This window comes from Anser brachyrhynchus, assembly GCF_964034855.1.
Source record: "Anser brachyrhynchus genome assembly, chromosome: 1".
In the NCBI taxonomy this organism is placed as follows: Eukaryota; Metazoa; Chordata; class Aves; order Anseriformes; family Anatidae; genus Anser; species Anser brachyrhynchus.
In genome coordinates, this window is record NC_137694.1 from 61,463,593 (window position 1) to 61,480,179 (window position 16,587).

The 16,587-nt window shown below is 41.5% G+C and overlaps 1 protein-coding gene across 2 annotated transcripts in view; it reads right to left on the reverse strand.

The window, feature by feature from the left end:
- Positions 1-16,587, reverse strand: part of BRAF (B-Raf proto-oncogene, serine/threonine kinase) — an 84,901-nt gene that overhangs the window by 42,205 nt on the left and 26,109 nt on the right. For both annotated transcript variants that reach the window (XM_080568933.1, XM_080568932.1), the window contains exons 4-5: positions 907-1,010; positions 66-168 (exon numbers count right to left, since the gene is read on the reverse strand). In XM_080568933.1, the coding sequence (XP_080425059.1) occupies positions 66-168; positions 907-1,010 (207 nt within the window). The remainder of the gene's footprint in view (positions 1-65; positions 169-906; positions 1,011-16,587) is intronic.

A 16,587-nucleotide genomic window follows, 5' to 3' on the forward strand; every position in this document is an offset into this window, starting at 1 on the left:
ATTTGAATTTGAAAGCACAATGTCGACTTAACCCTACTCAGCATTTCACAAAAAACGGTACATACAAAATTGTGTGTTGTGAGTGGCACATTCTCCAAGACTTCCACGTGCAACTCCTCTCCTGTGAGCCAGGAAATGTCAGTGTCCCAGCCAATTGGCTTCTTCTCTCTGAAGTGTAAATAAGCCTCTCGTTAGCACCAGCACACAAGCCCTTGCACGTCTCCTGCTGAAGATGTGAGATCAGGTAGATCTCTACACTGTGGAGGCTTGCTACCTAGCCTCTAACTGCAGAGAACTTCAAAGGCAAGACACTAAGCTCAGCACACACCAAGGACAGCACTTCTTCCCTGGACAAACGGCATGAAAGAAATGCACTTCTTTCCCAACCAGCTTCAATAGTGGCCAACTCCTTGATTTCAGGGAGACATATATACTTTTCTGATCAAATAAAGTGTCTGTGAAACTACCTGTTCCATAAAAGTTCCAAAGAGACTGCTAATTTTGTGCAGTAAGATAATTTACCAACTTTTTAGCGTCAGAAACTCAATGTAAATTTTTTCACAGGAACTCTATATTCAATTAATATTGCATAAACCAGGTCAAATAAAACCAAAAAGGTTAAGAAACCCATTTAATACTTGTTTAGTTACCAGAAATTTCAACAGAGTTTTGACAGCTTATAAGGACATACTATTCTGGAAAACAATTTAATCACTACAAGAACAGGCACAATACAGAAGTTTGCCATTCTTTTTAGACACATCCACAAGGCACAAATTGTCTTAGCATAAAGTATCATATCATTCTAAACTCTGAAAACAACTTCTGTAATACTGGATAGAATTGGCCAAGCTGGGTAACCCCAAGAAGAAATTCTAAGAGTAAAAACCATCATGCAAACCATACCCATCTTGTATTCTGTAAACAGCACAGCATTCCGGAATAAGACCTCGCATCATCAGAGCTTTCTTTAGGCTGTCTCGGACTGTCACCCCGCATCTTGCCGGAACCTAGATGTCAAATATAAAAGAAAGGGATTAAAACAAGTTCCAATTCATCTCCTCAAACTGATGCAAACATTTTGACCCTTAAGTGCTAAAACCTACTTTTGTGACCCTTTACAGAACACTCAGTAAGAGTTTCTCAATTTTTTTTTTGTCCTGTAAAAAAATTAAACTGGTGAATAGTATATAAGCAATCTAGCTCAACTAGAAATGAGAACAAGCTCTACATTTCTACTAGTGTTTTGAATCAAATCTTCACACAACTCTGAGAGGTGACCTTCCAACTCTCCTCACCTTGAAGAAAGTGGAGACATAGCACACAGATAGCTAATAACTATGTATATCTATAAAAAAAATTCAGGCCGGGCTGTAAGATTAAGTAGGGCAACATGCCAACTGAAATTCAAGTAGAAAAACTAACAGCTTGGACCACCCTCAAAAAAAATCATAATAAAACGTAACCATTTTATTTTTAAGATAGAAGATAAGCATGAAAACAAGATCAAGCAATCACCTGGGTCAGGTAGACCATTTCTAACTAAGCTGTATTTGCAACTCTACAGATAATTCCTACTTAAAAAACGTATTCCTCTCTTCTGTTTCACTATTTCAAAATATCTGACAGGACTGAATGGAGATGCACACTAAAGCTAACCAAACAAAGAACTGGAAACTATGCAAAGTAAAGATACTTTTCTTGCTTCTACTCTATTCCTAGCTGCAGTTATCTTGTATAGGAATAGGTACATCACCTCTAAGCATACCTGTGATTTAACAATATTGAATCAAACCACAGAAAACAGAACAATACATAATCTGGTGATATAGTTGAATATTACCCACTACTCCTAGAGCTACATACTGAAGATATGTAACACTTCAATTGGTATATGCACTAGGATGTTTCCTATACTCATGCAGAGCACCTCATCCCAAGCACAACAAACCTGAATCAAAGGAAAACCCACAGACCTGACTAACCAAAAAAGCCTGTCTGAACACCTGAGACTCAATTATAGCTTATGAGAAGCCTAAGCCAGAGCCCTCAGTAGCCAAAAGAAGGCTCTTAATCAGCTTCAGCTGGCTTTGGATCAGAGCCTAGTTTTTGCTCCTTGCACTTAAATTTCCATGGGTATTTAGGTGCCCTATGTCCCACTTAAGGTTGACAGTGAAAAGTAGCAGCCTATTTCGAGTAGCTTTGTGAATACCATTTGAGGTTATGCTATATATACCGCATTTCTAGAATTCAGGCATATGCTTTCTCAGAACAGACACATTAAAGGAATATTTTGCTTCACAAGCTTCCTCCCATTAATACGAAAACACTCCTTACAGGGTGTTTGGGCATTCCATCTGATCAACACGTAAACTTTTAAAAGAGAACTTCTATTAATCCCTTGGAAAAACTGTACTTTACTGCTTTATGATCTTCATATTCAACCTCAACTGACTGTGCTTTATGCATGTGATTAATAAAAAGATGTATTATGAAGTAACCTAAGTAACTTCTTCCTATCCTCAAAGTTAACGTTGTGGCTTTCAGTCACTTGTAGAAGTAGGTCACTCCTCCAGCATAAAACATCCGTAGCAGTTACTAAGTCCCGGTGTAACAGGGAGCCTGGGAGCACCTATTACTGTCAATACTGTCAACAAATTTTCCATTTTAAGCAACAGAGGACTAGGTTTTATGTCTCTACCAACCTAACCGTTCACACTGAAATTGTTTGTAACATATTTCTCCCTGCCTCCAACGTACATATTTACAAATACAGAATAAATATTTTTCACTAAAATCTCTAAGGATTTCAGATGTGTACTCCAGCCTCCCACGTGACAGGTCCAACCATGAACCATCTCTAAAAAACAAATAAATGAGCGTTCTGCAGCTCAAGGCTGTTTTCCCTGTAAGTACATCACGTGCTGGATCAAGGTAGAAGCCCCACAGGAACGTCAGGTCTAACTTTCCAGCAACATCAAACACTTCAGTACCCATAGGTGGTGGGAGATGAAATACCGGGAGGGTGACAGACCAACTAGGGGAAAAAGGGGACTGAATATATAGGAAAGTGGCTGATCATGAAAGAGAAATGGAAGATGGAGGCAGGACAAAGTTGAACTGGCCAGGAAAAGCACGTGTACATTGGGAGATGGGATTGCCATCAGTAGGTTGGTGGGAAAAAACAAATATGAAGGAGCAAAGGCTGACTGAACAGCTAAATCTGAAAGGGTTGTTAGGCATTGGACTGGGCTGCCCAGGGAAGTGGTTGAGTCACCATCCCTGGAGGTCTTTAAAAGACATTTAGATGTCAAGCTTGGTGATATGGTTTAGTGGAGGACTTGTTAGTGTTAGGTCAGAGGTTGGACTAGGTGATCTTGGAGGTCTCTTCCAACCTAGACAATTCTGTGAAATGAAGCAGAGGACAGGAAACAAAGATGAGATGACCTACCAAGTAGGGGAGAACTGGTTGAAACAGCTGGGGAAACACAGAGCACTACAGAAAAAGCAGTTTTCATGCTGTGATTAAAAGAAAAGACAACTCAGTCCGGATAAGGAGCATCAAGTGGAAAAAGGACTGCCTAAGAAAGGTATTAGAAATGAGTGTAGAGATGGGAAAGAGATTCCAGCTGAGGCAGAAAACCTCAAGGCAGTATTAGAAAAAAACAGGGTAGTAAAATCTAGACTGGTAAGGAGACGGGGCAGCACAAAGAGGAAAAGCCAAGCAGTGGGAAGGTAACTAACATTTAAAGAAGAGATGATGAAGAGAAAATGGGAAGGAGTCTTCTGCTTTTTGGAAGACATTTTCTTCCTCTGGCACTGATCTTACATCAAGGACAACAGCATGCTTCAGCACCTTATGAAGCAAAGGACTGCACTGGGAACCTAAAGGTTCCACTGCTATCAATAGATTACACTGATGCCACTTCATGTAATTTTTTTTTAATTCAGTTGAAAACAAGATCTATGAAGTTACAGACTTACTTTTAAGAGATCACTAAAGTCAGAAAAGCAAGCTCTCAAAATTTAGGAAATATCAGAACGAAGGTTACCTACAGCCAAATAAGTGCAATAGGATTATCAAAAAAATGTGCATTAAGTATCTCCCTCACCTATCTTTCACTGTTCCTCAGCATTACTGCCCCAAGTTCCTTTCATTAACTTCTGAACCATATTTATGCAACTTGTAATCAGAAACACGGCCAGAACATTTGTTCTCTTCACTGCCATTTGCAACAAGCTCCAGCTAACAAACAGCGAAGTGTTTTGATTCCTCTTAAACCCATCAGGATCCTGAATCAGCATAACATTTAGAACATTCTCTAACAGAACTCACGAGCAAAGAAACAGAAGGCTGAAGAACTAGAATAAATTCCTCTGGTATTGATTAATCACTTTCCCAGATTGGTACAGTGCGGTCCATCACCATCTGTGCATGGAGCCCTTCAGCCCCCTCCTCCAGTCCATGCTAGAGCTTGTTGTAAAGGAGAAATCTCTCCCTGCAAAGAAATCACATCTAAGCCTCTTTTTCTCCCCCATCCTCTTCTCACACCCAAACTGTGGCAAAGGTGAAGAAAAATCTCGCTCCAAGAACGTGATTTGGAAAGTGACTCAATTTTAAGAAAGCAACAAAAAGGATTTCTTCAGCTGATGGATGGGCTCCCCAGAGCAGCTTCTGAGCTGCCCCACAGCCAGGGGGTTGCCCCATGCCAACAGCAACCAAAGGGGTTTCATCAGTTCTGCCGAGAGATTTGACAGGCTTCCCACAGAGCGCTTTAACCAAATCACATCCACATTTTTTGACCAAGATGGTTCCCCATGAGAGTTTCTGATCTACTCCAATATATATTCCCTTATTACCGTAATCCAGTAAATCAAGTATTGTACTTTATTGCATCAACAAATGTTCAATATTATTACGTCCATCCATTATATTTTTATCCCTTTATTTTGTAACTAGGAGAAGCTAAACATTTCACAGTAGTTACCACTTACAAAAATTCACGCTACTAATTGGGGGATCTGCTTCCAAATTCTAACTGCTGAGGGTTTTCTAAGTTACTCACACACCTAGTACTTGTAAATCAGAAAAGGTTTAGTTTTTTAGAAAAGTTTGAATAGTTGATCCAGCAAACAACTTTCAAAAAGAAAAACAAGAAGAGCATGGGCTACACAAAACTAAGAAATGGCACAGCAGCTGCCCATGTAGACTGCAAGATGTGTTAAGCAGATAGCTTAATAATATAGCAGAGAGAGTAACCTACTTGTGCACCTTGCATCAGGCGAGCAGTGATTCACGAAGACACCAAAACACACGCTCGACTTTGCAAACGTGAAATCCCAAGGAAACGAATGAAAATTATTCCAGTGCCTCCAAAAATTCTCAAGCCAGTCTTACCATCTAAACAGTCTAAAAATAACTATCGCACCATTTCCTCATTTCTTTTACCCATGTAAGCCATTTCTATGGACAGAAAAGTATTTATAGAATCATAGAATAGTTTGGGTTGGAAAGGACCTTCAAGCCCATCCAATTCCATCCCCCTGCCATGGGCAGGGACACCTCCCACCAGCCCAGGTTGCCCAAAGCCCCATCCAGCCTGGCCTCGAACACCTTCAGAACATTTCCCCCTTGTCCCACCGCTACACTCCCGGACCAGGAGTCCCTCCCCAGCTTTCCTGCAGGCCCCTTTAGGCACTGGCAGGCCGCTGTCAGGTCTCCCCGGGGCCTTCTCTTCTCCAGGCTGAACAACCCCAACTCCCTCAGCCTGTCTTCATAAGAGAGGTGCTCCAGCCCCTTGACTGTCTGTCTTTGTGGCCCCCCCCGGACTTGTTCTTCCACATCCCTCTTGTGCTGGGGGTCCCAGAGCTGATACACGTTTAAGACTGCAGCCACAAGCATTTAAGCAATGCCTAATTTATTTCTGTAAATCGGGTCATTCCCGATTCAGTAAGAAATTCAGGCCTGCATCCTTAAATAACTCTTACATCACTTTTCTAACATCAGAGCGCAAACTCATGGCAAAATCTCAGTAAGTTAAAAATGCTTCCTTACACTAGTGCAGTTTCCAATGTTTTACAGCAATAAAGAGACCGAAGGGGCTGACAAGCACTTCAAAATCAATGTAAAAGTATTCTCCTAAAGTGGGGAAGCCGGACAGCTCTGAATATCTAGCATTACAATTCTCATAACCAGTTAGCCAATTCAATTTTTTTTCCTCTCAGCCTAGCATTGTAGTTCAGTTCACTCTTGTCAAGTGTTATGTATTAATTTACCTTAGAGCTTCAGAAAAATTCTCAATAATCAGGCACAATAGCTAGAATATTTCATGCATGGTTTTGAAATATCACCTCAAAGTACTTGTTTACTTCACCTTAAAGGATCATGCTTTATTTTCCCTGGTGCCCATCTATATGACTAAAAATGCCAACCATGTGCTCACGGAATTCAACTGTGCTGGGGGAGAAATAAACCAAACTGTTTTTCTGTCAAATAAATAAGAAATCCAAGCTTGAGATCCCCATTTATTTTCTCATCTTACATACGATGATACTGAACATGACAACATCTATAAAATGAAAAATATGGCTTTCAGGCAGCTGTCCTGGATTTCAGGGCATGATGCTCTGACCAACTTCTATAGAAAAAACAGTTTTTATTCTTAAATGTATTAAGTAGATAAGACGAATGGGAGACAACTGCATTGCACTGAAGGCTGTTTCCAAGGCAAATTGAACAGAACTTACCCGTTTTACAAAGCTGTTACCATTCCATCAAACATCCCATTTAACTTGGAGACATCTGTTACCAGCGCCCGCATTGCTAATGCCATTAAAAAGTACTCATTTGTAGAACACAGTGGACTGATACATATCACAGAAATATTTGAACTGGAGTACACCATCCCTGGACCACACTGGAGCAAACCTAGTATGTTTACTCAACAGCAGCCTTCAACAATCAATTGTTAAAGCTTTTGAAGGGTAGATCCCAAACCGTGTTCAGAGGAACACTTGCTGTAAGATCACAGCAGATTCATAGCAGACAGCTGGATCACCATCTTAAAAGCTAGGGCTGGATGCCAATGCCAGACGTTGTGAAGGCTGACAGTGACCCACTAATAAAGAAGTTTGGAAAATAGGGGGGTTAGACTTCAGACAAGAGAAATGCTCATCTAGGAAAATATCCATAGCTGCAGTATGAGAATCAAACTCACAGAATTTGAGGTTTCTGTTGATGAAGTGATGAAAAAAATCAGCTCAAACCCCAAACTTCTAATGCATCTCTGTTTAAGTTACAAAATAGTTTAATTAAATCTTTCTGACAGGTCAGGCCCTGAGTCTGCTTGGCATAATACCCTTTCTCAGACAATCACACCCTAAATACTTTAAAGATAACGGCAAGAAATTGTACCATGAAAGGCTTAGAACTCACATCCTTTTCTAAAAGGATTGTAAGTGATCCTAAAAACAAGTATATTCACATCCAGGTAGTATACGCTTTCTCTAGAAATATTAAAGCTTTGGTTGATTAGTTTGCTTAGATGACACAAGAGGCCATGTGTCTAAGCATGATTTACCAGACATGGAACTGAAACATTTGTGATTATTTTCAGATTTGTGATCTTCATTCCGTTTCGCTAAGTCCCTGCCTACTACATTATAAGCTGAGATAAACATTCCAAACAATATTTTCTGTATCACTGACTTACTTTGTACAGACAGCCTTCCCATCTCTTAAAGTATGAAATCTTAATTCCATAACTGGCCTTTCATTCAACAGTCACTGCACTCGCTAAGTGATCCATACTTGAGGAACACCCTTAAAAAGCCACGATCAATGTTGCATAAGGCACTTCAGATGACAAGCCATCGATTTTATAATGGCAAACTTTCCATATCGTTTGTCTTTGCAATCTAAGACTGCTTGTCAATAAAATTGAAATTATTCGCCTCCTAACACATACTACTTTGAATTTATCCAACAGTTTGTTTTATTTGGTGGGTTAAGCCCAGCAGGCAGCCAAGTAACACAGCTGCTTGCTCACCGATACCAGGTGGGATGGGGGAACAGAACTGGAAGGGTAAAAGCGAGAAAACTCATGGGTCAAGATAAAGACAGTTTAACTGAAGTGAAAGAAATAAAACAACCAACTTTTCCCCCAAATGATACAGAAGCAATCACCCACCATAAGCAGATCGATACCTAGTCAGTCCCTGAGCAACAGCCACTTTGGAAAAACTCCTCCCAGTTCTATTGCAGAGCATATTATATGGCATGGAACATCTCTTCCGTTAGTTTGCGTCAGCTGTCCCAGCCATGTCCTCTTCCAGGCTCTTGCCCACCCCCAGCCTACTTGCCGTGGGGGCAGAACAGGAAACAGGGAAGATGGCCTGAGCACTGCGCAAGCACTACTCAGCAATAGCTGAAGCACCCATGTGTTCCCAATGGTGTTTTGGCCACCAGCATCAAGCACAACACTGTATAGGCTGCTGTGAAGAAAATCAACTCCATCCCAGCTAGACCAAGTGAAGCCTGCTATTGTACCTTGCTTCCTTGCACACCCTGAAGGTGCATTCTTCAGGCTTTCTTAGATATGAAGGACTTACTCATGCTGTCTGTGAAGTCCATTTCATTGTACAACTTCTCTTTTGCAATAAAAAATTTGTTTGCTTATTAACACTCTGAAGGAGAAATCTTCCATGGTTAAATTTCTTCCCAATGAAAATTGCCTACTTAGTCTCTCATTTGATTTTGCCTTTCAGCAATAGGATAGGTAGGCCAGTAGTACTCCCTGATGATACAACAATTAAAGAGGAAAAAAAACCAAACCAGTAAAGTTTACTGGAAAGTCAGTAATTCATTTTACCAGTTACTTCATATAACGTATAAAATGCCAAAGTGTTCAGATACATTCAGAAAGCACTCATTGGCATAGGCTACATAAACTCCATTTTTGGAGCATTTGATATGGCATGGGAATTTGTTTTTGATTAGAAGAACCTAATCACATTAAACCAGGTGTGTAATTAAAAGGAAGAAACTAGTTATTCAGCTGCCTGAACATCCCCCCTCTGAATTTTCCTTATACTTGACAGGTGAAACTGGTAGGACAGCTTGAATGCCTCTAGAAACCCAGTGCTTACAACTCTGTAAGCTTGAGGCACAAACTCATGGTATGAACTGCAGAAAGTAAGATGAAAATCTTAAGTCAAAAGAAGCATACTGAATAGCAGATTTACAAACATAACATTTGAAGGAATCCAGTTGTGCATGCATGATGAATTAATTTATGCTAAGAATTTAGGTAGGGTAAAAATATCTGATTCTTCCAGTCTTCATGACTGCAGAGAAGACCACATGATTGCTTTTCTAATTAAAAGGAAGATGTACTAATTAACAAAGGCGTGACAGGAGTAAGAAACCTGAATTGTCCCCATGTACAGCATACAGAAGCTAAACAGGGTTGTAAGAGTCTTAAAAATACAGATTTCCCCTTTTAAAAATACTCTTAAAAATACTTCTAACAATACACATTTACATTTTAAGAACTTTCATCAACTTCCAAATACATATATACCTGTGAGCCTTATATAAAGCATGCCAACGCATGATAAAGTGGAATCAACTGTAATGGCCCAGATTTATGCTGAGTTTTTACACCGTCTCTAATTACTGTTAACAACAACAAAAAACATTCTTCTATAGTTGAACATAGCAGAAAAGGAAATTTCTTTGGACTGAAGTAATAATGTTTAGAAACTGCCATGGCATGTTTTTAGACCTCACAGTTTAAAAACAAACAAATAAATAAAAATAATAATAATAATAAATAAAATAATAATAATAAACAAACCACTAGACACTGACTTGATTCTATCCAGAATGGGCAGACAGCTGAGGGAGGCTTCTTTCTGGAAGCAGCAGCAGTGTCTGCTACTCTCTTTCCGTAGTTTCACTGTCACTACTCAGACCACTCCAGGCAGAAACGAAATTCAGAACAACCAAACCCACTCCTTGCTCATACTCACAGAAAAAGGGCAGGCACTGGAGAAAAGGCCAGCTCTAAACTCGGAGCCAAGCAGCAGAGCTTCCTCACCACACTAAGGACAACTCCACCAAGAAGGTCGGAGGACACAAAGCAGGCGTCTCCTCTGGGAGCTAGTAGGGTGCAGCAGGCAGCAACAGGCCACATACAGGTTAAGAGCAAGAACCATCATCACCTGATGTCTTTCAACTGCCCATCATTTCTCACACCTAAATACCAATTTTTCTGACTTTCTGTAGTCCAGCATTCCGGTGTTCAGGACTTCTCTTTTACTTTCAGACAGTGTCTTCACACACCAGAAGTACTTAGCTGGAAGAGATCTCTTGGGTAATCAGGATCTGTCAGGAGTGCTAAGATACAAGCAAGTTCAATCTTTTGACTGAACATACAACCAAGCACAAGTGTTTAATTCAACATACAAACTTTTTCATAAAGTACTTGCATTTGAAGTCCCTCCAATGGTGTTCCCTTCTTCCCTATTGGACTTCACTACATTGCCAGATACCCCCTAATATTGTTCCTAACTGCAGTTATGACTAGTTTTAGCCCTTTGTTGTTGTACCAAGGCCTTGTATTAACCAGCTCTTCTCAGAAGCTTTTATCTCCTCCAGTATGAATTACAAAAGCTAGAGAGCTAGCGTTCAGCATGTTGAAAGACCAAGACTAAATATGGTTGTTCACACAATGTACAGTTGTGCCCACAGAATTCCTTACCATAAGACAAACTTCTAGTATCCACAGCAAAGGTTTAATGGAGACTGGACTGAAGGTTAGAAAGTAGAAAAACTCAAAATTCCTGAGTGACAAATAGTTCAAATTCAGAAGGACACTGGAAGATTAAATGCGCCTGTTCTGTTCTTGTATTCTTCTATCGGCATCTACCTGTGACCATGGAAAGAGGAAACTGTGCTGGACAGACCTCAGGTCTGCCCCATGGTTCCTACATATTCCAAAAGACTCTGTAATGACATATTCTGTTAGACTGAAGGAGCCACAAGGAAGTAACAAAAAGCAGTGTGTAGGCCAGAGAAAACAAGAATTGTCTACGTGTCCATTCTTCCTTGCAGAACAATGCAAAACTAAGCACACAGCTAGGTCCTAGCCCAACCTGGATTTTCTTCCTCTAGAGCCCTTTACAACATGCTTCCTGCCCCAGCCAGCGATACGACATACTTGCCAAGCTCACGTCTGCACAGCTGTAATACTGACCACATGCCATAAGCCTGACACAAGCTAAGCCAAACTTGAGAACCACAGATCCTTCTTCCAGATTTAATACTGCCCTGAATACTGCAGTAGCTCCTCTGCGGCCCTTCACAGAAACACGCTTTGGCCATCCCTTCAGGGCTGCCAAGCACTCCAGATACATCCAGAAAGTGTTCAGTCCAAAGTCTCAGAACACGTTCCTGCAAGCCAGAACTGACGGGTCACAGAAAACCTATCTAGAGTCTCACTAATACCTTAAAAGTCTACAGTAACCAAGCAATCCACTGAGTGAAATTCCTAAGTAATTTTAGCTTTACATTGTCAGCTTTTACAGAAGGCGGCAAAACATGCAACAGCCCTAGCAACCGGGAACTGGGATTTCGTCCTTATCCCAGGCTTATCAGCTTAAAATTGGCAGTCCCAAAGACATGCAAAAGATACATTACCCAGGTGCTCAAAAAACACCAAACAAAACAAAAGCCCCTGAGGTCAAGGTCAGCATTCTTACCTCCTTCTCCCCCACAACAGCTCTCCCCTAACTGGCAGCTTTGTTACTACGCACCTAATACCCATTTAGATTCCTGACCCAAATAAACTCATTTTCCCTAAATTCTCCCATCCATAGTCTGGGTAAGCCTGAAATTTGTTCTACAAAATAACTGATGATGGCAGGTAATACTCATACCATCTTGCACTTGTATCATTTCAAAATCCTTCTCTCTGGCCTAGAAAACAAACAAGAAACCCGCAGAGACCTATCGTGGTCACACCCCTGCAGAACACTTCTCCAGAAAACATTTAACATGCCAAGTTGAACCACGCCACTAAGAACAGAGAAGTATGCATATTTCTTTGAGGGACTTGAATTCAGACATTTATCTCTCTACATTATAGGGGATGGACATTTCTTTTCCCCCGAGAACAGCAATCTGTTGACTTTTCTGGGAGGTTGTTCAGAGAAGAAAACTTCATCTCCTCCCAAGATGACTACACAGGAAAACAATCTTACTTCTGACACTCGCGTATGCATTGATTCCCCTCCAACTAACCAACCCAGCGACTTGTTTTTACTTTCAAAGAAGTTCTAATTCTGCTGTGTTTCCAGCTGAATCAAGATGCTAACTTGATCTGTTAATTAATCAGCGGCAGTAGGCTCCACCACTTACCGGCTAGGCTTTCAATGAAGCACCTTCAAGGTTCCTACATTACAAAAACCTTTCTGTCAAACACCCTGATTTATCATGACACAAAGAAACTTTACGTCAGATGCACAGCCTACTTACACTGGTCAACATGGTCTTGTTTCTCTGTACACCATCATTTTTCTCTTGTTATGGTTTTGGCTGGAATAGAGTTAATTTTCTTCACAGAGGCTCATAAGATGCTACATTTTGGATTTTGATGGAGATAGTGGTGATAACACACCTATCTTTCTGCAGTTGCAGAGCAGTGCTCACACAGAGCCAAGGACTTGTCAGCTTCTGGTGCTGCCCCACCAACCAGCGAGGGGGCTGGGGGTGCACCAGGAGCTGGGAGGGGACACAGCCAGGACAGCTGGCCCAGACTGGCCAGAGGGATGTCCCATGCCATGTGGCGTCATGCTCAGCAACAAAAGCTGGGGTAAAGAACGGGGAAGGTGGGACATTTGGGGTGACGGCGTTTGGCTTCCCAAGAAACCATCCCATGTGCTGAGCCCTGCTTTCCTGGCAGTGGCTCAACTCCTGCCTGCGGATGGGAAGCAGCGACTGAACTCCTTGGTTTGCTTTGCTTGTGCACGCGGCTTTTGCTTTACCTAGTAAACTGTCCTTATCTCAGCCCATGAGTTCTTGCACTTTTACCTTTCCAGTTCTCTCCCCCATCCCACCTGGGGAGAGCGAGCAGCTGTGCGGTGCTCAGCTGCCTGCCGGGGTTAAACCACAACACCTCTCATTATACTTCTAGCTGGAGCCAAGTGAAACAGATATATTTACTTGATCCTCCACATAAACAGTACTACTAATAAACAAAAAACACAAACATTTTAAGTATCGAGGCATTCGCTGGTCAGAAATGTAAGCAGCTTGCCCCACTATTTCCTGCACTTCTAGCAGCTCCAAACGAACAGCAGAAGGCTGCTGCAGTAGTTGGGACTGTTTCAGAACATGATCAAAGATGAACAACAAAGTTGGCTCTCCATTACCAACCAGTCAGGTTTTATAAAGTCAGTTTAAGCAGCATCATTGTATGCCCCGGTAAAAGAAAACAAGCCTCTCTTGTATCTGACAAAATCTCTCAACTCCCAAAGTGGGTCCCCAACCCTACAATTAGGTATGTGACTGGTGGCAGAGTCTGAAAACATTATTGTGATATTTAAAGAAGATTCCCTTCTGAAGTGGATATTGGCTGAAAGTAATTCATGTGGGGGGGAGCCCATGGCAACACTGCACCTCTCCTCTCCCCCCTACGCCCACTTGGTTGTAGGACATTTCATACTTTGCTAGCCATATGGAATTGGGATTGGGGTGGGGGCACACTAACAGTAGGTACCGTACGTTTTCCCAAGGAATCACCTTCCTACTTCAATCCAGCACACCTGAAGCTGTTCTGTACATCTGAAAACCCCGAACATCACGGTTACATAAGCAAATGGCTCAGTTAATAGGCACAAGGAAGACAAGAGAGGTCTGTTTTTAAAGCCAGAGGTCCTAATTAAGGTTGTGTGTTAGGAAGGAAGATCAAGATGTGTGCGCTGCTTCTTTAGCCATTCAGAGAAAGAAGGAAGTACTACAGCAAGTCATCCCAGTGTTCACAGAAAATGGCCGGATGGTTTTTAGGCCAGTAGTCTATCATCCAGCTACCTGCAGTTCCAACCGCACTGCAAACTGCAATTACTTCTGAACTGGGTTTGCTTAGGGAATTTCCTGAGTTTCCAGCAGACTAAGGGTAGGATCATTGTAGTTGCTCCGTTTTCAATATTTACTAAGAGTTGTCGCACAAGATATTCCTAACTTTCTCAGTAACGTAAGCATTGTTTCAAGTTTCAGATACATGAACTTCAACTCCAAGGCCAATAACCCCCAACACTCAGTTCCTATAAGCACCAATTCCCAGCTCTTACACAGAGAGAATTTACTATGTCTATTAAATAAAAGCTCAACTTAGTAATGTAACTAGATCCAAGCAGTGTGTAAAACTGAATTATAGTCATTTCTCTATCTGAAACAAAGCTGAATCATTAATTTGCAGTATTTGCTGATCAGACCTGAGCATACATTTCCAATTGCTTATTTAGAATAACAATTTCAAGCAAAAATGGGTTGCTCCGAGCAGAATGGGAGCTGTCCTCACCCTTGCTATACAGCATATAAAGCAGGATTAAGCCTCTCCACTGCAAACACCTGGTAGGAAACAACACAGCCCAAAATCTGTTCCACCACCCAAGGAGGACTTACTGAAGCTGCTCCGAGCACACAAAGCCTGGTTACGTGTCTCAGGTCTAGCCGCCTTTTGCTAATAGTGTCCTACAAGTATCTGCAGAATTGTCTGCTCATCCCTATCTGCTTCTGCACACATCTGTTTGTGCATGCACACCTGCAGACACACATCAGATTTGAGCCTAAGGAGACTTGCACTTTTCCCTACCACTTACCTGCCTCCTCTTCTTTAGTCGGTACAGCTTTTTTTTTTTTTTTTAAATCCTACCAAAGCACAAGACCACAGATTTTCCTGAAGTTCTGCGCTTAGTGTCTCACATTTAGCAAGCTGAAACCAAGCTGCAGGCCTACCCTGGGACAGCAAATGGTGATTAGACTCCAGTAGAGCACAGGAGATAAGAGCAAGAGCCTCTCCCTGAGAATACACCCAACTTAAACCTCATTTGCCTCCCATAACCAGGAAAAGCACCTACATTCAGTGTCGGAAGAACTCCTTTTCCCCTGCTGTCAAGCACTGACCTTCACTACCAAGTTCTGGTCAGAACTCCTTCAAACGACAGCACATCCTCAAGCTAGGACGTTACCTCTTAGTCAAGACACTGGACACCAGCTTGTCTGTGACGGAGTGATTAAGTCTGCAAGCTCCTAATGAGCATGACTAATACTGCAGAATCACAACATCCACCAAAATCTCAAAGCTTAAAGATAAAAATGAGAAGAAATAATGGTCTGGGGAAGCAGAGTCTCACACATGTTTTAGAGCATACCAAGCTAATCCATTACTGTTACTTAAACCAATGCATCTTCAAGTTCTTTAGGCAGCCCTTTTTACTTCAATGAGACTGGGGTAGCAACACACACAAAACCTTATCTCAGATGAGGCAAGACAGTTCTGTACTGGCCCCAAATTACCTCTTGTATCACACGGTTCACACTGAAATTCAGTTACATCTTCTTCCTAAACTGTAATCGGATTTACATATGCAGAAATAACTTTTCTTTTAGGTGCCCTGGTTGTGCAGCCAAGTAAAGTCAAATGTATTTTCTCTGGTGATCCTACTTGTAGCCTAACTTAAACCTGGTGAAGCACACATTTATAAACATCAAAACAATCATGCTTGCCTTCAAGTTTGTTGTAGTGTATTGCATAATCATAAGCTCTTCTTTATACAAAATGATTCTTTTAAATGCAAAACAGAGGTCAGGCTTGCTAAAAGCCTTAAAAACACCTCTAATAAAAGGATTGAAGAGGAAGTTAAGGGGGGGGAAAGGAGCAGCAGAAGCATATTGCAGCAAGGAGGAAAAGTAAGAGTGGAAACACATACTATATGGCTTAGAGAAGAGGAAGAGATAACATGGAGCAACAAGAAACGCACGGAACAATGCAGGAAGTGATATACTGTGACCTACTGCAGGAAAGAGAAAGAACTTGTGGACAGCTTGATCACAGGAGCTGAGGCTACAATAGCTAGACTGACTGGGACAGAACACATGAAGAAGAAAGCAGGGTGCCTCTCTGAAATCCAGTACTCTTCTCTCCAAATTTCAAACACAGGCTGCACTAGGTGCCAAGCCATATCTCACAAGCAGGCAACAAAATCACCTTGCTTAACACTGTGCATCTGCACAGTGCTACAAAGAGGTTGTAATTTACATTAAAACATCACTCTCCAGGTTGAAAATCAAAGCCTACTTTCACTCTTCAGCAACATTCTGAACTATTAAGCTATGATTAAAAAAATCAGATGAAAACAACTGCCCTTTAACCTGTTGTTCCCACTATAAGTTTTATGATCTCTTATTTCACGGGATGGAGGTAAGTAAAGTGGCAGGAGAAGGGAGAGGACATGCTTCCCATGTCCAGTACTACTCAGTTTGTGCCTTCTCCTCTTTGCTAGTAACACAAATTCCCCAGGTTG